Source organism: Eubalaena glacialis, chromosome 1 (assembly GCF_028564815.1).
Source record: "Eubalaena glacialis isolate mEubGla1 chromosome 1, mEubGla1.1.hap2.+ XY, whole genome shotgun sequence".
Taxonomy (NCBI): Eukaryota; Metazoa; Chordata; class Mammalia; order Artiodactyla; family Balaenidae; genus Eubalaena; species Eubalaena glacialis.
Window position 1 is genome coordinate 192,238,855 of NC_083716.1, and position 24,841 is coordinate 192,263,695.

The 24,841-nt window shown below is 36.9% G+C and overlaps 1 protein-coding gene across 1 annotated transcript in view; it reads left to right on the plus strand.

Moving 5' to 3' along the window:
• Positions 1–24,841, plus strand: part of FSIP2 (fibrous sheath interacting protein 2) — a 121,612-nt gene that overhangs the window by 53,986 nt on the left and 42,785 nt on the right. The window contains exons 14-15 of the mRNA XM_061203006.1: positions 3,351–3,408; positions 24,268–24,304. Of these exons, the coding sequence (XP_061058989.1) occupies positions 3,351–3,408; positions 24,268–24,304 (95 nt within the window). The remainder of the gene's footprint in view (positions 1–3,350; positions 3,409–24,267; positions 24,305–24,841) is intronic.

Consider the following 24,841-nt stretch of genomic DNA (forward strand, 5'->3'; position numbering starts at 1 on the left):
TATGTAGTGACCTTTATCCTGAGCCATGCTTTCTGTCTTAAATTCAATTTGCCTGATGTTACTATAGTTGTATCAGCTTTCAATCTTAGAGTCTTTAGATGTTTAATTGTAGCTCTTATAAATACTTGACTTTGGATTTTGCTTTATTTTATTCAGTATTAGAATTTCTGATTTTTAACTGAATTTAAACCGTTTACATTTATGTTAATTACAGATCTTTGGAAGATTTTTACTGCCTTATTTTTGCTTTCAGTTTGTTCTCCTTTTTAATATATATATATATTTAATTTCTCCTTTCTTCCTTTCTTTTAGAATATTAAATGTATTTTTTAATTCAGCTTTCCTTCTACTGTTTTGGAAATTTTTTACTATGTGTATATTTCTTTTGACAATTACCCTTAAATTTTAACATGTATACTTAAAGTAAAAGTCAAAGTTACAATAATTTACTTCTACTCACTATCTCATATCATATTTAACTAATAATTTATCTGGTAAAAAATTCAAAATTAAATTACTTTTCTATTTTATAGAAATTATGTTTCTATTTTTCTATTAAATTACTATTCTATTTTTCAAGTTTTATTTATATTTTCTCACGTTTACCATTTTATTGTTGTTCATCATTCCTTTTTGCATTTCATACTTTATAGAATCACCTTCATTTTTCCTAAAATACATCCATTCTTTAGAAATGTCATTAATGAATGTATTTTGGGAGTAAAGTCTCAGATTTTATTTAATAAAACTGTATTTTATCCATGTTATGGGATATAATTATGGCTGGATATACCAGTTCTCAGGGACAGTTCTTTTTTTCTTAGCACTTTGAAAATATTGTTTTACTTAAATGACCTGCTTTCTGTTCTACTTAATTCCTATGTAAGTGGTCCTTCCTCCCACATCCCCCTCCCCACCTTCTCACCCCCGCCACACACACACCACAGGCTGCTTTTAAGATCTTTCATCTTCTTTACTTTAGTATCACTATGATGAGCAGTTCTGGCCAAGTCTCAGCTGTTTTTCTCTCCTATGTTGCTTCTCCTCATTTTCTTTATTCTTTTCTTCTGAAACTCCAGTTATATACATGTGTGTGTGTGTGTGTGTGTGTGTGTCTACTTCTACATCGTCTAAAAACCACATTTTCCATTTCTCTCTATTGCATTCTGGTTAATTTCTTTGAGGTTGTCTTCCATTTCACCAATTCTCTCTTCAGTTGTATCTATTTTACTATTCTATAAATTTAATACACTTTTAAATTTGTTTGATTAAACATATATATATAATATATATTATAAAATTTCTCATCATTATTCAGATTTGATTGGACTTTTTTGATAGGTTCCATTCCTGTGATTTCCAATTACTACTTTATTTATTTAAACATATAAAATACACATATTTTATAGTCTATATTTGATAATTCCAATATCTGAAATTTTTGTGGTCTAATTTTAATGTTTTTTTCCCCCTGATAACTGGCATGTTGGTTTGTTTCTTCATATTTGTCTATATGTGAGTGGCAGGGATGTGTTGTTATATGTTAGCTTCTTTTTGACAGAAATGCATCATTTTTGACAGAATTCCATACTTTGATAGGATGTATTACTATGTAGAAACTCAAACTGAACATGTTAAATATGTACAGTTTTGCAAATATCAATTATACTTCAATAAAGCTGTTAAGTTTTTTTCATATGCTACTGCTAGGCATCTGGGAGAGCTATAAAAACAGGTTCATTTTAAATTTCTCATTTGGAGTTTTATGGACCATACAGTGAATTTGAACCTCAAAGTCACATAAGAGATAATATGTGGTTATGAATTCTTCAGAGATATTATTCTTTTCTGCTCTTCTTCCTCTATCCACAGCTGATGCCAAGGCATAATTTGTCTGTGCTGCTACCTCTGTGGCATGATTTTTTTAAGATAGCTCTTTCACCAAGGGTGTAGTTTTGTGGGATAAAGTATATTTTCACAAGCTCTAAGGTTTTATTTCCCATCTGGTTTGAGCCTGATATATGGTTTTGAATCCCCTGGCTATCCATTAAGTTTGCAGTTATGGCCAATGGGCACAGGGCAGGCATCAGCTTCATCATTTGCTTACAATTCCATATGTGTGTTCCCCCCAATTTTTTACTCTCAAAGATTTCTCTTACCTCCTTGAAAGCTTAGCTGTTTTTAAGAGGATGGTTTTAATATTTTATACAGAATTCTAGGAAAATATTTTTAGAATATTTACTCCAGCATATTAATGAAACCACAGAAGAGTTTGTTTTTTATTTTGCTTTTAAAATTATATTATCTTCACACTTAATTTCTCAGGTCTATGAATTCTTAATTTCAGGTACTGCTTCTCCAAATCTGAACACACACAAAAAAATATATCTACACAAACAAAGTCAAAAAGGTTCATAGGATTTAAGTAAGACATTTTTACACGTCACTGGTACCTATTGGTTACACATTTATTGGGAGAAACAAGAGTTACCACTTAAACTTGACTGAACAGGCTCTAATTACTAACACTACTTTCTGTAACCAGGACATTCTTTTTGTCTAAAATTTTTATTCATTTGTGTATTTGCATAATTAACAAACACCAAATCCAGTGTGGAGGTGTTGTGCATAAAAACTTTCTATGTCATCTGTATCCAGAATCTTTACTAAAATCCAGTAATGAAATCTAGCTAGATTACATACAAAGCGAGTGAGATGATGTTTGAGTGGGAAGAGATTAATGGCCAACAAATCAATGAATAAATGTTGAGGAAACGTTAATTACGTAGTATTCTCAAAAAATAAATGTTGGAGATATAGTGGGAAATTTACATCATAATCAGGGAGACAGAAGAGTAAACCTTTAATTACAGTATAGCATAATGAGTTTTATAATAGAAATGGGTAGAATGCTTTAGGACCACTAGAGAAGAATATTTACTTAGTTTCAAGGAAGGCTTTCTAGAAGAGTTAACACAAGCTGTCTGAGACCTAAAAGATAAGAAGTTAAAAGAGGGCATAGGGTGCTCCAGACAAAGGAAATGGCAAAAACAAGGGCCCAGAGGCATGGGAAAGATGATACATTTAGGAAATAAGTTATTTTGCGCCTCTGATCCATAGAATACACATGGAAGACTAGCCAGAGAAGACACTAGAGAGGTAGATAAGAACATCAGATTGTATGGTATATTTTATGCCTTGCAAAGAAATTTAGACTTCATTGTCGAGAGTCTCTGGAGGCTTTTAAACAAGACTGACAATAGAGAATAAAGAACTATTAGAGGATATTATCATTTTACAAGTTGTTGGGGAAGGATGCAAACTAATTATTTTCTTTTTCTGGTAAATAGGACCTCGGGCTCCTGCCACAGTCCAGGGTATTTTCCCTTCTTGTGCTTTCTCAAATACGTAAGTATCTAAGAAAATTAATGTATAATGATAAATTAATATTCTAATAAGTACGTGGGTCATATTAAAAAGCAAATAATTACATGGGATCCTCCATTCTTGTACTTCTACTTAGATTTAGTGAAACGTTTGTCTTTTGCAAATTCTCCTCACTAAGCTTAAATTGTAAAGTAGACAAAGTTAATGTTCTTCCTTTTCCTTATTTCTTTACCCCACTATGGTTCTACACTTACCCTATATTCAGAGTCTTCATGCCACTTTCAAGTATATCCAACCATGTCTTCTCTTCTTCAGGTAGCTTTCCAGGATCTGGACTTGTCTCTTTGCCTTTCTCCCCTTTGAAACATTTACCATTCCTTAAACCTTTTGAGATTACTGGCTTCCTAAGGACAGATTAGTTTAGATTAGTTTTACTTTTTAAATTTTTAATTAGTCATTCCTATCCTAAAGTGTATTTGCCATATAATCCAAAATAATAATCTCTAATGATAGAACTTGCAAGTCTCTGGAGAAGAAATTTGGGGAGCCTGAGGGATTTTTATTCCTCAAACTGGTGGCAGCCTATTTCTGTTGGTGTCTATATATGGCTTTCTCAACTTTAGAGCAGAGAGACTATCATTTTAGACCCAACACCGTCGCCTTTTTTAAAAAAATCAATAACTCAACTGAGGTCCAGGAAAGACTTTACAAACCCCAAATTCCTATGAAAATGGTTGGATAGAGTTAAGTGGTATATGGTGGTAAATGCTGTTGACATATTCGGACCAAGCTTTCTTGGAGGAAGGATCTTGACTTTAGGACTGATGAACATCAGTTTAACTGACTTACTGAGAGTTCATAGGATACACAGCACTATAATAGATGCAGAAAGAAGGAAACTGGACTAGTCCGGTTTAAAGAAATAGAACAAGGTGGAAGAATGGTGATCATTTGTACAAAACGGCCATTTTTATTTTAGTTATTTGGTAAATGTTTATTAAATATAAATACCTGCCTCTTTATAGAAATGGTTAGAGGAAGATCATAATAAAGTCTTGAGTGCTGCCTCTTTATTTTTCTCCACCCAACATTATAGAACTACAGAGTCACTTGGATCTTCCATAGCAAATATTTTGGATACTTTTTCATTAAAAATCTTAGCTCGGTAAGATGAGTAACTCTGTGTATTACCTGGAGATTCTTCACCACGCCCTCCCAAATTGACAGGGAAAAATACTTTTAGTTGCAGCCAACCAGCCTAGCATCCTGTCAGAATACAAACAAAACACAGCTAACAATACTTTCTGGTCTTACTCTGCCCATCATACACATTCACATTCTTCTCATTCTGATTTAATTCCAGATTTCGTAAGACTTTACTGTGGAATCATTACATGTATTCTACCATCCACCCTATCTCTCCCTCCCTTTCGTCTACTGATTAGTTCTATTTTTTCTAATGTTAATACAAAAGACAGAAACATTTGTAAAATAGACATGGAAATTCAAGACCAAGAGAATGAAGACAAAGCAAGTATGATAGCAGTGGGTATAAACAGTTTCAATAATTACGCATTACACTTAGATAATGAATATATTTATATTATTGGGATGGAAGATGTAGGAAGTAACAGAGTGAAGAAGACAGTAAGTCTGCTTGCTACTTTCATACTGTGGTCAGAAATTTATAGTTTACTTATTGGGCAATACTCTGATGTTCTGGAAGGGGAATGGTATGGTCAAATTAGCATACATGATGGATAACTCCAACAGTAATATATAAGAAAAATTGATGGCAAGAAACTAGGAACCAGTTCTAGAAGTCCATTAGTGGCCTGCACAAAGGCTTCATTTTGTGTTAGAGTGAGTAGGCCCAAATCCAAACGATTTTAAATGGGAATTTATTTATGTTCAAAGCATAATGCTAGATATTGGGCAGATACCACAAGGAAGAAACCTATGCCACTGTGATTGTCAGCTGTTCTTTTTCAAAGATACCCTGTTGGTGAGAAAGAGGATGGAAATAGGACAAGTTAAAACACCACAAAGCTCACTGTTCTTACCTAGATCAGCTCTTTTTCTTGAGTAAACACTCTCTGGAATGCTGAAAGCCTTTGGTTAATTTCCAGAGTTCTGAAAACTGAAAAAAATTGACTATGAAAACCATTAACTATAAAATAATGAAAAAAAAATTGCTAGTTTACCTATTGCTTTTAAGAAGGAATAAATTTTCAGAGCTCTTTACTCTGCCATTTTCACTGATGTCAACCTTTATCTGGTTATCACAGTTGTTTTTTAGTGGTCTTCTTTGAAGTTTTCTCAGTTATTTGATTATTTTTATTCTTAGGTCTTTTCTCTTTGTTTGGATATTTCTGCATGCCTTTGAGGCAGAAAGTCTGTTGGAGTCAGGTACAGGTATCAGTTAATACAATGGACTCCTTGAGTTCCATTTGGTGCCTACAGTATAATGTGAAGAGAATAGAAAAATGAATCTGGGAGAGTTAGGTTGCAGAATATCAAAAAGAAAAAAAAAAACTGTGCTTAGGTTGACCTAAGAAAACAGATCCTGAAAAAATAGAGGCCAAAAGATAAAAACATGTCACTGACATTACCTTTCAGGCTCCAGGTTCCATATTGCAAAAGGTACTAGTCGGAGTATGGACTGTTGCTACAAAGCCCATGTCTGAGCTGAAACCAGGGAGGTTTTCATTTTCTGCCAAGATATAGGATATAATTCTCTGTCTTGCTGTTTCTCATAACTGAATTTTAGACTTTGGGAAATTTTTAATTTTATTTATTTATTTAAAAAATTTTCATTTTATATTGGAGTATAGTGGATTTACAGTGTTAGTTTCAGGTGTACAGCAAAGTGATTCAGTTATACATATACATATATCTATTCTTTTTCAGATTTTTTTCCCATATAGGTTATTATAGAATATTGAGTAGAGTTCCCTGTCCTATACAGTAGGTCCTGTTAATTATCTATTTTATATATAGTAGTGTGTATATGTTAATCCCAAACTCTGAATTTATCCCTCCCGTCCCATTTCCCCTTTGGTAACCAGAAGTTTGTTTTCAAAGTCTGTGAGTCTGTTTCTGTTCTGTAAATAAGTTCATTTCTATCATTTTTTAGACTCCACATATAAGTGATATCATATGATATTTGTCTTTGTCTGACTTACTTCACTTGGTATGATAATCTCTAGGTTGATCCATGTTGTGGCATTATTTCATTCTTTTTTGTGGCCGAGTAATATCCCATGGTATATATGTACCACATCTTCTTTATCCATTCCTCTGTCAATGGACATTTAGGTTGCTTCTATGTCTTGGCTACTGTAAATAGTGCTGCAATGAACATTGGGGTGCATGTATCTTTTTGAAGTATGGTTTTCTCTGGATACATGTCCAGGAGTGGGATTGCTAGATCATATGGTAGTTGTATTTTTAGTTTTTTAAGGAACCTCCATTGTTCTCCATAGTGGTTGTACCAGGTTATATTCCCACCAACAGTATAGGAGGGTTCCCTTTTTTCCCCACCCTCTCCAGCATTTATTGTTTGTAGACACTTTTCTTTGGCTGCGCTGCACAGCTTGTGGGATTCTAGTTCCCCAACCAGGGATCGAACCCAGGTACCCTGCAGTGGAACCACAAACTCCTAACCACTGGAAAGCCAGGGAATTCCCTGTTTGTAGACTTTTTGATGATGGCCATTCTGACCAGTATAGGTGATACTGGATTGTAGTTTTGATTTGCATTTCTCTAATAATTAGCAAAAATGTTGAGCATCTCTTCATGTGCCTCTTGGCCATCTGTATGTCTTCTTTGGAGAAATGTCTGTTTAGATCTTCTGCCCATTTTTTCATCGGGTTATTTGTTTTTTAAATATTGAGCTGCATGAGCTGTTTATATATTTTGGAGATTAATCCTTTGTCCGTTGATTCATTTGCAAATAATTTCTCCCATTCTGAGGGCTGTCTTTTCGTCTTGTTTATAGTTTCCTTTGCTTTGCAAAAGCTTTTAAGATTCATTAGGTCCCATTTGTTTATTTTTGTTTTTATTTCCATTACTCTAGGAGGTGAGTCAAAAAAGATCTTGCTGTGATTTATCAGAGTGTTCTTTCTATGTTTTACTCTAAGAGTTTTATAATGTCCCGTCTTACATTTAGGTCTTTAATCCATTTTGAGGTTATTTTTGTGAATGTTGTTAGGGAGTTTTCTAATTTTATTCTTTTACATGTAGCTGTCCAGTTATATAAGCACCACTTATTGAAGAGACTGTCTTTTCCATGTATATCCTTGCCTCCTTTGTCATAGATTAGGTGACCATAGATACATGGGTTTATCTGTGGGCTTTCTATCCCATTCCATTGATCTATATTTCTGTTTTTGTGCCAGTACCATTCTGTCTTGATTACTGTAGCTTTGTAGTATTGTCTGAAGTCAGGGAGTCTGATTCCTTCAGCTCCGTTTTTTTCCCTCAAAACTGCTTTGGCTATTTGGGGTCTTTTGTGTCTCCACACAAATTTTAAGATTTTTTGTTCTAGTTCTGTAAAAAATGCCATTGGTACTTTGACAGGGATTGCATTGAATCTGTAGATTGCTTTTTGTAGTATAGTCATTTTCACAATATTGATTCTTCTAATCCAAGAGCATGGTATATCTCTCACCGTCTGTTTGTGTCATCTTTGATTTCTTTCATCAGTGTCTCAGGAGTTTTCTGAGTACAGGTCATTTACCTCCTTAGGTAGGTTTATTCCTAGGTATTTATTATTTTTGTTGCAGTGGTGAATGGGATTGTTTCCTTAATTTCTCTTTCTGATCTTTTGTTGTTAATGTATAGGAATGCACGAGATTTCTGTGCATTAATTTTATATCCTGAAACTTTACCAAATTCATTGATTAGCTCTAGTAGTTTTCTGGTGGCATCTTTAGGATTATCTTTGTATAGTATCATGTCATCTGCAAAGAGTGACAGTTTTACTACTTCTTTTCCAATTTGTATCCCTTTTATTTCTTTTTCTTCTCTGATTGCCGTGGCTAGGACTTCCAAAACTATGTTGAATAATAGCAGCAAGAGTGGACATCCTTGTCTTGTTCCTGACCTTAGAGGGAATGCTGTCAGCTTTTCACCATTGAGAATGATGTTTGCTGTGGGTTTGTCGTATATGGCCTTTATTATGTTGAGGTAGGTTCCCTCTATGCCCACTCTATGGAGAGTTTTTATCATAAATGGGTGTTGAATTTTTCAAAAGCTTTTTCTGCATCTATGAGATGATCATATGGTTTTAATCTTCAATTTTTAATATGGCGTATTACATTGTTTTGCATGTATTGAAGAATCCTTGCATCCCTGGGATAAATCCAGCTTGATCATGGTGTATGATCCTTTTAATGTGTTCTTGGATTCTGTTTGCTAGTATTTTGTTGAATATTTTTGCATCTATATTCATCAGTGATATTGGTGTGTAATTTTCTTTTTTTGTGATATCTTTGTCTGCTTTTCATATCAGGGTGATGGTGGCCTTGTAGAATGAGTTTGGGAATGTTCTTTCCTCTGCAGTTTTCTGGAAGAGTTTGAGAAGGATTGGTTTTAGCTCTTCTCTAAATGTTTGATAGAATTGGCCTGTGAAGCCATCTGGTCCTGGGCTTTTGTTTGTTGGAAGATTTTTAATCACAGTTTCAATTTCATTACTTGTGATTGGTCTGTTCATATTTTCTATTTCTTCCTGGTTCAGTCTTGGAAGGTTATACCTTTCTAAGAGTTTGTCCATTTCTTCCAGGTTGTCCATTTTATTGGCATAGAGTTGCTTGTAGTAGTCTCTTATGATGCTTTGTATTTCTGCAATGTCTGTTGTAACTTGTCCTTTTTCATTTCTAATTTTATTGAGTCCTCTCCCTCTTTTTCTTGATGAGTCTGGCTAAAGGTTTACCAATTTTGTTTATCTTCTCAAAGGACCAACTTTTAGTTTTATTGATCTTGCTACTGTTTTCTTTTTTTCTATTTCATTTATTTCTGCTCTGATCTTTATGAATTCTTTCCTTCTACGAACTTTGGGTTTTCTTTGTTCTTTTTTCTCTAGTTCCATTAGGTGTAAGGTTAGATTGTTTATTGAGACTTTTCTTGTTTCTTGAGATAGGATTGTATTGCTATAAACTTCCTTCTTAGAACTGCTTTTGCTGCATTCCACAGGTTTTGGATCATCATGTTTTCATTGTCATTTTCTCTGGGTATTTTTTGATTTCCTCTTTTATTTCTTCAGTGATCTCTTGGTTATTTAGTAACGTATTGTTTAGCCTCCATGTGTTTGTGTTTTTTACATTTTTTTCCCCGTAAAAGATTTCTAATCTCATAGTGCTGTGGTTGGAAAAGGTGCTTGATATGGTTTCAATTTTCTTAAATTTACCAAGGCTTGATTTGTGACCCAAAATGTGATCTATCCTGGAGAATGTTCCATGTGCACTTGAGCAGAAAGTGTAATCTGCTGTTTTTGGATGGAATGTCCTATAAATATCAATTAAATCTATCTGGTCTAGTGTGTCATTTAAAGCTTGTGTATCCTTATTAATTCTCTGTCTGGATGATCTGTCCATTGGTGTAAGTGAGGTGTCAAAGTCCCTCACTATTATTGTGTTACTGTCGATTTCCTCTTTTATAGCTGTTAGCATTTGCCTTATGTATTGAGGTGCTCCTATGTTGGGTGCATATACACTTATAATTGTTATATCTTTTTCTTGGATTGATCTCTTGATCATTATGTAGTGTCCTTCCTTGTCTCTTGTAACAGACTTTATTTTAAAGTCTATTTTACCTGATATGAGTATTGCTACTCCAGCTTTCTTTTGATTTACATTTGCATGGAATATCTTTTTCCATCCCCTTATTTTCAGTTTGTATGTGTCCTTAGGTCTGAAGTGGGTCTCTTGTAAACAGCATATATATGGGTCTTGTTTTTGTATCCATTCAGCAAGCCTGTGTCTTTTGGTTGGAGCATTTAATCCATTCACTTTTAAGGTAATTATTGATATGTATGTTCCTATTACCATTTTCTTAATTGTTTTGGGTTTGTTTTTTTAGGTCCTTTTCTTCTCTTATGTTTCCCACTTAGAGAAGTTCCTTTAGCATTTGTTGTAGAGCTGGTTTGGTGCTGCTGAATTTTCTTAGCTTTTGCTTGTCTGTAAAGCTTTTGATTTCTCTCTCGAATCTGAATGAGATCCTGCCGGGTAGAGTAATCTTGATTTAGGTTCTTCCCTTTCATCACTTTAAATATATCATGCCATGCCCTTCTGGCTTGTAGAGTTTCTGCTGAGAAATCAGCTGTTAACCTTATGGGAGTTCCCTTGTATTTTATTTGTCATTTTTCCCTTGTTGCTTTTAATAATTTTTGTCTTGAATTTTTGTCAGTTTGATCAGTATGTGTCTTGATGTGTTTCTCCTTGGGTTTATCCTGCCTGGTAGTCTCTGTGCTTCCTGGACTTGGGTGGCTATTTTCTTTCCCATGTTAGGGAAATTTTCAACTTTAATCTCTTCAAATGTTTTCTCCGGTCCTTTCTCTCTCTCTTCTCCTTCTGGGACCCCTATAATGTGAATGTTGTTGCATTTAATGTTGTCCAAGGGGTCTCTTAGGCTGTCTTCATTTCTTTTCATTCTTCTTCCTTTATTCTGTTCTGTGGCAGTGAATTACACCATTCTGTCTTCCAGGTCACTTATCCGTTTTTCTGCCTCAGTTATTCTGCTATTGATTCCTTCTAGTGTATTTTTCATTTCAATTATTGTATTGTTCATCTCTGTTTGTTCTTTAATTCTTCTAGGTGTTTGTTCTTTCATTCTTCTAGGTCTTCATTAAACATTTCTTGCATCTTCTGGATCTTTGCCACCATTCTTTTTCTGAGGTCCTGGATCATCTTCACTATCATTATTCTGAATTCTTTTTCTGGAAGGTTGCCTATCTCCACTTCATTTAGTTGTTTTTCTGGGGTTTTATCTTGTTCCTTCATCTGGTACATAGCCCTCTGTCTTTTCATCTTGTGTATCTTTCTGTGAATGTGGTTTTTGTTCCACAGGCTGCAGGATCGTAGTTCTTCTCACTTCTGCTGTCTGCCCTCTGGTGGATTAAGCTATCTATGAGGCTTGTGCAAGTTTCCTGATGGGAGGGACTGGTGGTGGGTAGAGCTGGCTGTTGCTCAGGTGGGCAGAGCTCAGTAAAACTTTAATCCGCTTGTCTGCTGATGGGTGGGGCTGGGTTCCCTCTTTATTTGGCTTGAGGTGACCCAGCACTGGAGCCTACCTGGCTCTTTGGTGGGGTTAATGGCAGACTCTGGGAGGGCTCACACCAAGGAGTACTTCCCAGAACTTCTGCTGCCAATGTCCTTGTCCCTGTGGTGAGCCACAGCCACCCCCCACCTCTACAGGAGACCCTCCAACACTAGCAGGTAGGTCTGTTTCAGTCTCCTATGGGGTCACTGCTCCTTCCCCTGGGTCCTGATGCACACACTACTTTGTGTGTGCCCTCCAAGACTGGAGGCTCTGTTTCCCCAAGTCCTGTCGAAATCCTGCAATCAAATCCCACTAGCCTTCAAAGTCTGATTCTCTGGGAATTCCTCCTCCTGTTGCCGGACCCCCAGGTTGGGACGCCTGCCATGGGGCTCAGAACCTTCACTCCAGTTGGTGGACTTCTGTGGTTTAAGTGTTCTCCAGTTTGTGAGTCACCCACCCAGCGGCTATGGGATTTGATTTTATTGTGATTGCGCCACTCCTACCATCTCATTGCAGCTTCTCCTATGTCTTTGGATGTGGGGTATCTTTTTTGGTGAGTTCTAGTGTCTTCTTGTTGATGATTGTTCAGCAGTTAGTTGTGATTCCGGTGCTCTCGCAAGAGGGAGTTTAAGAGCACGTCCTTCCACTCCGCCATCTTGAACCAATCTCCAATATCTGTCTCTAGGTATTTTTTGATTTCCTCTTTGATTTCTTCAGTGATCCCTTGGTCCTTTAGTAACATATTTTTTAGCCTCTACTTGCTTCTGCTTTTTATAATTTTTTTTTCCTGTAGTCAATTTCTAATCTCATAGAGTTATAGTTGGAAAAGATGCTTGATATGGTTTCAATTTTCTTAAATTTAGCAAGGCTCACTTTGTGGCCCCACATATTCTCTATCCTGGAGAATGTTCCATATGCACTTAAGAAGAGTGTGTATTCTGCTGCTTTTGGATGGAATGTCCTATAAATATCAATTAAGTCTATCTGGTTTAATATGCCATTTAAAGCCTGTGTTTCCTTATTGATTTTCTCTCTGGATGAACTGTCTATTGATGAAAGTGGAGTGTGAAAGTCCCCCACTGTTACTGTGTTACTTATGATTTCTTTTTTCTAAAGTTGGCTGTTGCTTTAATTCTAATTTTAAACATTTGAATACTGCCCAGCTAAGAAATTCCACTTCTAAGAATTTATTATAAGAAAATAATGAGAGATGTGCAGAAATGCATATATAAAGGTGTTCATCAAAACATTTGTGTTAATAAAGATTAGGCAAAAGCATAAATGCCCAATAATAAAGAATTGGTTAAATACTTTGATATAGTCATTTTATGGAAAGTGCTTTGGTTTTTAAATATGCCTGTATTTTTATCTCTGTCTATATACCTGTATTTTCTAATTTTTATCTACCACAAGTATTTTGTAGTTATATAACTTAATTGAAAAGTTTTAAAATCTGCCCAGCTCAATGCTCTGTCCAAAATTATGTTCCTTACTTTTCTTATGTTTTTTCCAATTTGACTTTATAATTGAATAGCCAATCAAAGTTCAGTATATGTAGACTCTAAGTTTTAATTTTTCAACTTTAGCTTTTACATCTTCTGTTTTTATGTAGTTTAGCTTAACTTCAACACCTGACACTGAGCTGCTATAGAACAGCACACAAGCCAATGGAAAGCTGTCATTTTCATTTTGAACACTGTCTCCTGCAAGCTCATATCTGAGGCCTGTACATTCTAATTAAGTATCAAGAAGGACAAGCACAACCATAAACTCAAATATCTAGGAAACACTTGAAGATATAATCAGTTGAAACGTTCCTTTTTTCATCTAGACCTGACTGTATCTTAACTCAGAGTAGGAATTTTGGCATGGTTTTGCCAGGGTTGCAGCCTGTTGGCCTAAGAGCCAGAATGAATATCTTTAGTATTTATAGCTCAAAAGTTGTCTCTTTGAAAGGAAGACAAAGAGGTGCCTGATTACATCATAGCTATGTGTGCCTGTGTGTGCACCTGTGTGTGTGGATGTGTGTCTGAGAGAGGAGGGATGGGGAAGGGGACGGAATGGAGGAGAGGGAGAGGAGAGAGTGAGAAAGTGAGTGGGATTGTGTAAAGGGTTTCTGTTATCTTTGGCACTAGGTTAATTTGCCCTTTTAAAGTTCTTATAGACTCCAATCGTTCTTCCTAGTAGATGTTCTACTTTTAATTAATTAATTGATTAGTTGTTCAATGTCTGACTCTCTTTCTAGAAGGTAAGAGACATGAGGGCAGGAACCATGTCTCCACCCACTCCCCTCTCTCTTTCCCTAGTTCCTACCATGGTGCTTTTTGCATATGTAGTGAGGATTTAATAAATATTAGTTGAATAAATGCATGCATGGGTCTTAAAAAACCATATATAAATATATATATACATATATTTTTTTTTTACCTTGTCTAACAGCTTCTGTAGCTGCTGTAGCTTCCCCCCCGACCCACCCAGCTGCTTCTTAAAGCCATTTTTATAGCAGGAGAGGACCATTTCCTCAAACTGAAGGAGGTGCTTGTTGGCTACTTCTGCAGTGGGAAGGTTGGCCCACCCTCCATCCGTTGTGAGCTTCAAAAGGTGGGAACTACTCTTCAGCCCTGTTTTACGGCAGTTAGGATCGGTGTTTGCACTCCCTTCCTAGCTGCCCCTATGCTCTAGATAGTTCTGTGACAAAAATCAAGCATGTGTTTCAGTCTGCAGTGACACAGGGCTGTAGCCTTTTTAGGATGTCTCATTTGGATGCCAGTGTGACTGTGGAACTCCAGCTCTCTCATAGACAAAGTACACATCCATCTTTAATTTGTGCTACATGCTAGGCTTTGCCTCATGAAAGCTTGGCGAAGGCAGGCATTTTTGTCTGTGTTGTTCACTGCTCTGTCTTCATCCTTAAGGACAGGGCTTGAATGCCCACTCTGGGCACTCAGTAACTGTTTGTGGAATGAGTGAATGAATGATGAAGTATCCTCATAGCTGGTGAATGTCATCTTGTGTTTGATGTGCCATTTTGGCTATAGTTCACTCAGTTAAGAACTTGAAATGTGTACTGTTTATGAAGAGGGCAATCTTTTTCTCACCCCCCTACCCCCATTACATTTCTGATACTCTGCTGCATGATCCTTCTAAACTGGATGCCAATTCTCCCATTTTCCTTTACAGAACAGACCAAACCATTAATGTTGGCAATCATGTGCTATTGAGTATGTTGTTACCAAATTTCCAAATCTTCTGATCAACCCACAGAATTTACAAATATAACAAATTCACTTTTTTTATTGGTAAAATGCTATACTTTCAAATCAGTGTTTTCTATAAGAATACTGATTTTTGCTGTGTGATTCAGAAATCAGAGGACAAATGGTGATAATATATGCTAAAATTAAAATTAGTCCGCCTCCTTTTGTATACAAGAACCTTGTCACTTCCCAGTTTGCTTTGTCTCTCAGGAAGCTCAGAGCTAAGAGTTATGCCCACCTATTCTTACCCTCAATTTTCTGACACAGGGATTTCATCTCTATTTCCATTCATTACTTTGTTCTTTTAAACATAAAAAAATATATATGGTATCATGCTTTGTCAAAAGTAACCTCAAATTCTTTTTGGTATTTGAAAAATTATAGTTAATGAGAAGAAAAATATTTAACTATTCACAGGTGCTTTTCAAAGCCTGCCTTCCTTGATGCCATCAATGCCTGCCTCTCACTCACTAGATATCAATGCTTTTCATGAGCTGGATTTCTCCAGCGTCACTGGCACTGGGAAATAAGCATGTTATGCTAGAACATTAGCGTGCAGCAGAAAGAGCCCTTGGTTTGGAGTCAGCAGAACTGGGTTCTTGTTACAACTCCACGTACTACTGGAGTGATCTTGAACAAGTCACTTAACCTCAGTTTCTCTAATAAACATTGAGTATAAAGTCACATGTTATACCAGCTACCTTGGGTTCTCATGATGTAAATGAGATAAGACGTGTCCATGTGTTTTGTAAATATTACAGTTGTCTACACATCTGTGTCCCCACAAGTCTGTACACTCCTTAAGATCAGGGACTACATCTTGTTCATATTTGTGTCCCCAGGGCTTGGCTTGTTGACCTGAAGACACAGAGGGCACTGAATGTGGGTGATACTAATTTACTCATTGTTTTCTTTCAGAAAAGTTCTACTGGAGTCTGTTCATTAATAAGCCTTCATTGGTCAGTGGATCTTAATTGAGTACCTTCTACATGCTTTCTACTACCCCTATGTTATTTATTTATTTATTTATTTAATCTTTTTTTTAATTGGAGCATAATTGCTTGACAGTGTGCTAGTTCCTGCTGTACAATGAAGTGAATCAGCTATATGTATACATATATCCACTCCCTCTTGGACCTCCCTCCCACCCACCACCCCTCCCACCTATCTAGGTCATCACAGAGCACTGAGCTGAGCTCCCTGTGCTCTACAGCAGGTTCCCACTAGCTATCTATTTTACACATGGTAGTATATTTATGTCAAGCCTAATCTCCCAATTCAGCTCACCCTCCCCTTCCCCGTGTCCATACCTGCTTTCTCTATGTCTTCATCTCTATCCCTGCCCTACAAATAGGTTTCATCTGTATCATTTTTCTCAATTCCACATAATGCATTAATATACAATATTTGTTTTTCTCTTTCTGACTTCACTCTGTATGACACACTCTAGGTCCATCCACATCTCTACAAATGACCCAATTTCGTTCCTTTCTATGGTTGAGTAATATTCCATTGTATATATGTACTACATTTTCTTTATCCATTCATCTGTCAATAGACATTTAGGTTGTTTCCATGTCCTGGTTATTGTAAATCATGCTGCTATGAACACTGGGGTACATGTCTCATTTTGAATTATGGTTTTCTCAGGGTTTATGCCCAGTAGTGGGATTGCTGGGTCATATGGTAGTTCTATTTTTAGTTTTTTAAGGAACCTCTATACTGTTCTCCATAGTGGCTGTATCAGTTTACATTCCCACCAACAGTGCAAGAGGGTTCCCTTTTCTTCACACCCTCTCCAGCATTTGTTGTTTGTAGATTTTTTGATGATGTCCATTCTGGCCGGTGTGAGGTAATACCTCATTATAGTTTTGATTTGCATTTCTCTAATAATTGTGATGTTGAGAAGCTTTCCATGTGCCTCCAGGCCATCTGTATGTCTTCTTTGGAGAAATGTCTATTTAGATCTTCTGCCTATTTTTGGATTTGGTTGTTTGGTTTTTTTGATATTGAGCTGCTTGAGCTGTTTGTATATTTTGGAGATTAATCCTTTGTTAGTTGTATCATTTGCAAATATTTTCTCCCATTCTGAGGGTTGTCTTTTTGTCTTGTTTATGGTTTCCTTTGCTGTGAAAAAGCTTTTAGGATTAATTGGTCCCATTTGTTTATTTTTGTTGTTATTTCCATTACTCTAGGAGGCAGGTCAAAAAAAATCTTGCTCTGATTTATGTCAGAGTGTTTTTCCTATGTTTTCTTCTAAGAGTTTTATAGTGTCCGGCCTTACATTTAGTTCTTTAATCCATTTTCAGTTTATTTTTGTGTATGGTGTTAGGTAGAGTTTGAATTTGATTCTTTTACATGTAGGTGTCCAGTTTTCCCAGCATCACTTATTGAAGATACTGTCTTTCTTCCATTGTATGTTCCTGCCTCCTTTGTCATAGATTAGGTGACCATAGGTGCGTGGGTTTATCTCTGGGCTTTCTATCCTGTTCCACTGATCTATATTTCTGTTTTTGTGCCTGTACCATACTGTCTTGATTACTGTACTTTGTAGTATAGTCTGAAATCAGGCATCCTGATTCCTCCAGCTCCGCTTTTCCTTCTCAAGGTTGCTTTGCCTATTAGGGGTCTTTTGTGTTTCCATACAAATTGTAAACGTTTTTGTTCTAGCTCGGTGAAAGATGCCACTGGCATTGGTCTTGCATTGACTCTGTAGATTGCCCTGGGTATGATAGTCATTTTCACAATATTGATTCTTCCAATCCAGGAACATGGTATATCTCTCCATCTGTTTGTGTCATCTTTGATTCCTTTCATCAGTGTTTTATAGTTTTCTGAGTACAGGTTTTTTGCCTCCTTAATTAGGTTTATTCCTAGGTATTCTTTTTGTTGCAATGGTAAATGGGATTGTTTCCTTAATTTCTCTTGCTGATCTTTCATTGTTAGTGTACAGGAGGTGCAAGAGATTTCTGTGCATTAATTTTGTATTGTGCAACTTTACCAAATTCATTGATTAGCTCTAGTAGTAGCATCTTTTCTGGTAGCATCTTTAGGATTCTCTACATATAGTATGTCACCTGCAAAGAGTGACACTTTTACTTTGTCTTTTCCAATTTGAATTCCTATTATTTCTTTTTCTTCTCTGAGTGGCACAGGTAGGACTTCCAAAACTATGTTGAATAATAGTGGCGAGAGTGGACATCCTTGTCTTGTTCCTGATCTTAGAGGAAATGCCTTCAGTTTTTCACCATTGGGAATGATGTTTTCTGTGGGTTTGTCATATATGACCTTTATTATGTTGAGGTAGTTTCCCTCTATGCCCACTTTATGGGGAGTTTTTATCATAAATTGGTGTTGAATTTTGTCAAAACCTTTTTCTGCATCTATTGAGATGATCATATGGTTTTTATTCTTCAATTTGTTAACATGGTGTATCACATTGATTGATTTGCATATATTAAAGAATCCTTCCATCCCTGGGATAAATCCAACTTGATCATGGTGTAGGATCCTTTTAATGTGCTGTTGGATTCTGTTTGCTAGTACTCTGTTGAGGATTTTTGCATTCTATGTTCATCAGTAATATTGGTCTGTAATTTTTTTTGTGATATCTTTGTCTGGTTTTGGGTGACAGTGGCCTCACAGAATGAGTTTGGGAGTGTTCCTCCCTCTGCAATTTTTTGGAAGAGTTTGAGAAGGATTGGTGTTAGCTCTACTCTAAATGTTTGATAGAATTGGCCTGTGAAGCCATCTGGTCCTGGATTTTGTTTGTTGGAAGATTTTTAATCACAGTTTCAATTTCATTACTTGTGATTGGTCTGTTTATATTTTCTAATTCTTCCTGGTTCAGTCTTGGAAAGTTGTACCTTTCCAAGAATTTGTCCATTTCTTCCAGGTTGTCCATTTTATTGGCATATAGTTGCCTGTAGCAGTCTCTTATGATCCTTTGTATTTCTGCAGTGGAAGTTGTAATTTCTCCTTTTTCATTCCTAATTTTATTGATTTGAGTCCTCCCTTTTTTTCTTGATGAGTCTGGCTATAGGTTTATCAATTTTGTTTATCTTCTCAAAGAACCAACTTCTAGTTTTATTGATGTTTGCTATTGTTATCTTAATTTCTATTTCATTTATGTCTGCTCTGATTTTTATGATTTCTTTCCTTTTACTGACTTTCAGTTGTCTTTGTTCTTCATTCTCTAGTTGCTTTAGGTGTAAGGTTAGATTGCTTATTTGAGATTGTTCTTGTTTCTCAAGGTGAGATTGAATTGCTGTAAACTTCCTTCTTAGAACTGCTTTTGCTGCATCCCATAGGTTTTGGGTTGTTGTGTTTTCATTGTCATTTGTTTCTATGTATTTTTTATTTCCTCTTTGATTTCTTCAGTGATCTCTTGGTTGTTTAGTAGTGTATTATTTAGCCTCCATGTGTTTGTGTTTTTTACAGTTTTTTTCCTGTAATTGATTTCTAATCTCATAGTATTGTGTTCAGAAAAGACACTTGATACAATTTCAATTTTCTTAAATTTTCTGAAGCTTCATTTGTGACCCAAGATGTGATCTGTCCTGGAGAATGTTCCATGTGCACTTGAGAAGAAAGTGTATTCTGTCCCTTTTGGGTGGAATGTCCTATAAATATCAAGTCTATCCGGTCTGTTGTATCATTTAAAGCTTGTGTTTCCTTATTTCTGTCTGGCTGATCTGCCCATTGGTTTCAGTGGGAAACCAAAGTCCCCCACTATTATTGTGTTACTGTCAATTTCCCCTATTACAGCTCTTAGCATTTGCCTTGTGTATTGAGGTGCTCCTATGTTGGGTGCATAAATATTTGATTGTTACATCTTCTTCTTGGATTGAACCCTTGATCATTATGTAGTGTCCTTCCTTATCTCTTGTAACAGTCTTTATTTTAAAGTCTATTTTTTCTGATATGAGTATTGCTCCTCCAGCTTTCTTTGATTTCCAATTGCATGGAATGTCTTTTTCCATCTCCTCACTTTCAGTCTGTATGTGTCCCTAGGTCTGAAGTGGGTCTCTTGTAGACAGCATAGATATGGGTCTTGTTTTTTTATCCTTTCAGCCAGGCTATGTCTTTTGGTTGGAGCGTTTATTCCACTACATTCAAGGTAATTATCAATACGTATGTTCCTATTACCATTTTCTTAATTGTTCTGGGTTTGTTTCTGTAGGTCTTTTTCTTCTCTTGTGTTTCCCGCCTAGAGAAGTTCCTTTAGCATTTGTTGTAAAGCTGGTTTGGTGGTGCTGAATTTTCTTGTCTTTTGCTTGTCTGTAAAGTTTTTGATTTCTCTGTCAAATCTGAATGAGATCCTTGTTGGGTAGAGTAATCTTGGTTGTAAGTTTTTCCCTTTCATCACTTTAAGTATTTCCTGCCACTCCCCACAGGAAATCAGCTGATAACTTTATGGGGATACCCTTGTAGGTTATTTGTTGCTTTTCCCTTGCTGCTTTTAATGTTTTTTCTTTGAATTTAATTTTTGTTAGTTTGATTAATATGTGTCTTGGTGTGTATCTCCTTGTGTTTATTCTGTATGGAACTCTCTGTGCTTCCTGGACTTGGGTGCCTATTTCCCATGTTAGGGAAGTTTTCGACTATAATCTCTTCAAATATTTTCTCAGACCCTTTCTCTTTCTCTTCTTCTTCTGGAACCCCTATAATTCAAATGTTGGTGCATTTAATGTTGTCCTAGAGGTTTCTAGACTGTCCTCATTTCTTCTCATTCTTTTTTCTTTATTCTGCTCCTCAGCAGTGATTTCCGCCATTCTGTCTTCTAGCTCACTTATTTGTTCTTCTGCTTCAGTTATTCTCCTATTGATTCCTTCTAGTGTATTTTTCACTTCAGTTATTATGTTGTTCATCACTGTTTGTTTGTTCTTTAGTTCTTCTACATCCTTGTTAAACATTTCTTGTATTTTCTCGATCCGTACCTCCATTCTATTTCTGAGATTTTGGATCATCTTCACTGTCATTACTCTGAAATATTTTTCAGGTAGCTTGCCTATTTCCTCTTCATTTTATTTGGTCTTGTAGTTTTTTACCTTGCTCCTTCATCAGTAACATATTTTTTTGTCATCTCATTTTTTTTGATGGGTGGGGCTATGTTCTTCTCTTACTGGTTGTTTGGCCTGAGGCATCCAGCACTGGAGTTTGCAGGCAGTTGAGTAGAGCTGGGTCTTGGTGCCAAGATGAGGACCTCCCGGAGAGCTCACAGCAATTAATATTCCTTGGGGTCTGAGGTTCTCTGTTAGTCCAGTGGTTTGGACTCAGTGCTCCCACCACAGGAGCTAAGGTCTGACCCCTGGCCTGGGAAACCAAGATCCTGCAAGCTGAATGGCACAGCCAAAAAAAAAAAAAAAAAATGGCAACAAACAAAAAGAACAACAACAAATAAAAAATAAAATTAGAATTAAAAAATACATTAGAAAAAAATACAAATATAAATGAAACAACAACAAGGCAAAACCAAACCACAACAGCAACCAAAAATAAAAAAGGGCCAGAAAAGACCTCGGTGGGGGGTCATGGATTAGGCGAGGGGGGACAGGGCATAGGCTCAGGACTGGCATGCTGGAAAAGGCCTTGGGGGATTGGGGGACAGGGCCTAGGCTCAGCGCAGCCAGGGGGCGAAGGTTTAGGCTTGGGACCCCAGGGCCCTGAGCCAATGGGGAAGACGCTGGCCGTGTTCCCTTCTGATCCCCCAAAAGTCTCTCCCCATCCCTGCTGATCCCCTCTCCATGTGTGGGCCCCTCTGAGCATGGGAACTGCCCCCATACCCCAGCCTCTCAGGGGCATGAGTCCTGTCTTGCCTCTACTTGCTATTTTCTTAATTTTGGGGGGTTTGTTTATGTAGGTTTTTTTTCTTCCCTTCCTCTTCTCTTGTGATTTGATGACTGACTATCTTTAGTGTTGGATTCCTTTTTCTTTTTTGTGTATCTATTGTAGATACAGTTACCATGAGGTTTTGATAAAGAAGTCTATATATATGCAAGGTTGTTTTAAGTTGCTGGTCTCAATTTCAAATGCATTTCCAATATATCATGCATTTATACTCTCCTCTTCTCATGATTGATGGTTTTGATATCATATTTGTGTGTGGATGATTTCCTACCTTTATTGTATGTTTGCCTTTACTGGTGAGCTTTTCCATTTGTACTTTTCTTGTTTTTAGTTGTGGCCTTTTCTTTTCCTCCTAGAGAAGCTCCTTTAGCATTTGTCATAAAGCTGGTTTGGTGGTGCTGAATTCTCTTAACTTTTGCTTGTCTGTAAAGCTTTTGATTTCTCTGTCAAATCTGAATGAAAGTCTTGCTGGTTTGAGTATCCTTGGTTGTACATTTTTCCCTTTCTTCACTTTACATATATCATACCACTCCCTTCTGGCCTTTCTGTGTTTGTAGTCTCCATTCTGCATGCTGCAGGATTGTAGTTCTTGCTTCTGGTGTCTGCCCCCTGGTGGGTGAGGTCAGTTCAGGGACTCCTGCAGGCTTCTTGGCGGGAGGGACTGGTACCTGCCCACTTTGAGTGGAACTGGGTCATGTCCCTCTGGTGGACAGGCCTGTGTCAAGGGGCTCAGGAGGACTTTAGCCAGCCTGTCTGTTGATGGGTGGGGCTGTGTTCCCATCCTGTTGGTTTTCTGGCCTGAGGCATCCCAGCACTTGAACCTGCAGGCTAATAGGTGGGGCCAGGTCTCCGTGCCAAAATGGTGACCTTTGGGAGAGCTCATGCTGAGGAATTTTCCCAGGGGCCTCTGCCACCAGTGTTCTTGCCCCCGAAGTGGGCCACAGCTGACCCCCAGGAGACACTCCAAGACCCACAGGTAGGTCTGGCCCAGGTTCCTACAGAGTCACTGCTTTGCCCTGGGTCCCTGTGCACATGAAACCTTGTGTGCACCCTCCAAGAGTGGAGTCTCTGTTTCCCCCAGTCCTATGGAGCTCCTGCACTCAAGCCCCACTGGCCTTCAAACCAAATGCTCTGGGGGCTCCTCCTCCTGATGCCAAACCCCCAGGCTGGGGAACCTGATGTGTGACTCAGAACTCTCAGTCCTGTGGGAGAACCTCTGTGATATAATTAGTTTCCAGTTTGTGGGTTGCCAACCTGGTGGGTATGGGATTTGATTATATTATGAAAGCACCCCTTCTACCATCTTTTTGTGGCTTCTTCTTTGTCTTTGGATCTAGAATATCTTTTTTGATAGGTTCCAGTCTTTTCTGTCGATGGTTGTTCAGCCATTAGTTGTGTTTTTGGTGTTTTCATGAGAGAAGGTGAGCTCAAATCCTTCTACTCGGCCATCTTGCCACCCTTCTGAAGGAACCCATTTAACTGTATACATGTTCTTCTGAGATCTTGGGAGAACATAGTTGATGAGTAAGCTATCACTGATTTCAGTCCAAGTTTGTTTCCTCTGCGTGTGGTCTTCTTCACAGGTTAGTGATGCTCACTGCTATTGGAGCAGGATCCCAGCTCTCATCACTGCACAACACAAACTCAGTGTCTAATTTTATAATGTAAAGTAAAGTACAGGCCTAGAAAAAGTAAAAAAGGTATATCAATTTTCTCTTAAGAAAGCAGGAAGAAGATAAGCAAAGGGCCTATATTGAAATTTATGAAAATAAATATCTGAAATATACAAAAATAAATCAGAACTAAAGTCTCAGATCTTGTTTTATTAACTGTGTGTTATTCTGTATTTTTCATTGAGTTCTTTAATTTTTACAATTCAGAAAACTATGTTGTTTATTTCATTAGTATCATGATAAAAAATCTAATTAGAACACATGATAGAATATTGTCATACATAGAAAAGGGCTACATCTAAATTGGTATTTAATATGGCTAGAAATTTATGATTTTAACCCATAGTTATTAAATAGTCACCTTAATTCCTTACTACTGTTTGATGAGAGTGTGGGTAGGACTGTGGGATTTGAAAGGGTAAGTAAGTTAAGGATTATCCGGAAGCTCTGGTCAGATTGTCTTGCCACCTCATGCTGCCTTTTAGCAAACAGAAAGGACTATCTCACTGTCTCCCTCCAAGTCTGTGTCCTTCCCCAGAGAACCTCAAAGCAGGAATGGTTAACATGGGTCAGAATTGGAATTTTCAAATAGACATATTTTTTATGGAGCAGCCACAATTCTACTCCTCTGAGTAATAAATCATGTGGGCCAAAATCAAAGAAGGAAGAGAAATAGGTGGTGGGGGTGGACAATAAAAAAGTTTATTCTTTTGAATTTCTTTTAAAAATCTCTTAGATACAAAGAGAAGAAACTGATTCACTGATTAGAAGTTTTGGAAAAAGCTACATAAATTCTTGACCCTAAGTAATAACTAAATCATCAACCTTTCTTGACTTTACAGACAACAGAATCGCCTACAAAACTGCTTGCAAGAAAAAGTATGTATCATAAAACTCATTGATAAAGCAGCATATTAATGATACTCTTGTATGTGTCATAATAGGAAAAAAACTATGAATCAAACAATGAGTAATCATTTATTGATATTAGTGTCCCTCTTTGCCCTTTTTTTCTCCTTTAATAAGTTTACTTTAAGTTAATTCTTAGATTTTACAGTAGTCTAAAGTTCTCATCAAAATATAATTTTGGCTCTTCAGGAAGATGTCTCATGGGGATGAGCAGGAAGTCAGGGAAGGGTCATTAAGGGACCTAGCCATCAAATAATCATAAACCCAGTCTGTCATGGGAAGCCATTAACAAAATCACTTCACAGACTTGGCTGACAAACTTGCGTTTGTCTCTAGCCAGTTTTGTGGGAAGCACCCCAGTCACATAAAAAGGACCTGGTCACCTATGAGCTGAGACTTGGATAAGAGGGTATTTTTATAAGGCCTAATTCTGGATCCAGTCAGACCAGTTAGGAAAGAGAGAGAGGTTTGAAAACAACATATATTCTGACATACTTTTTCACATGA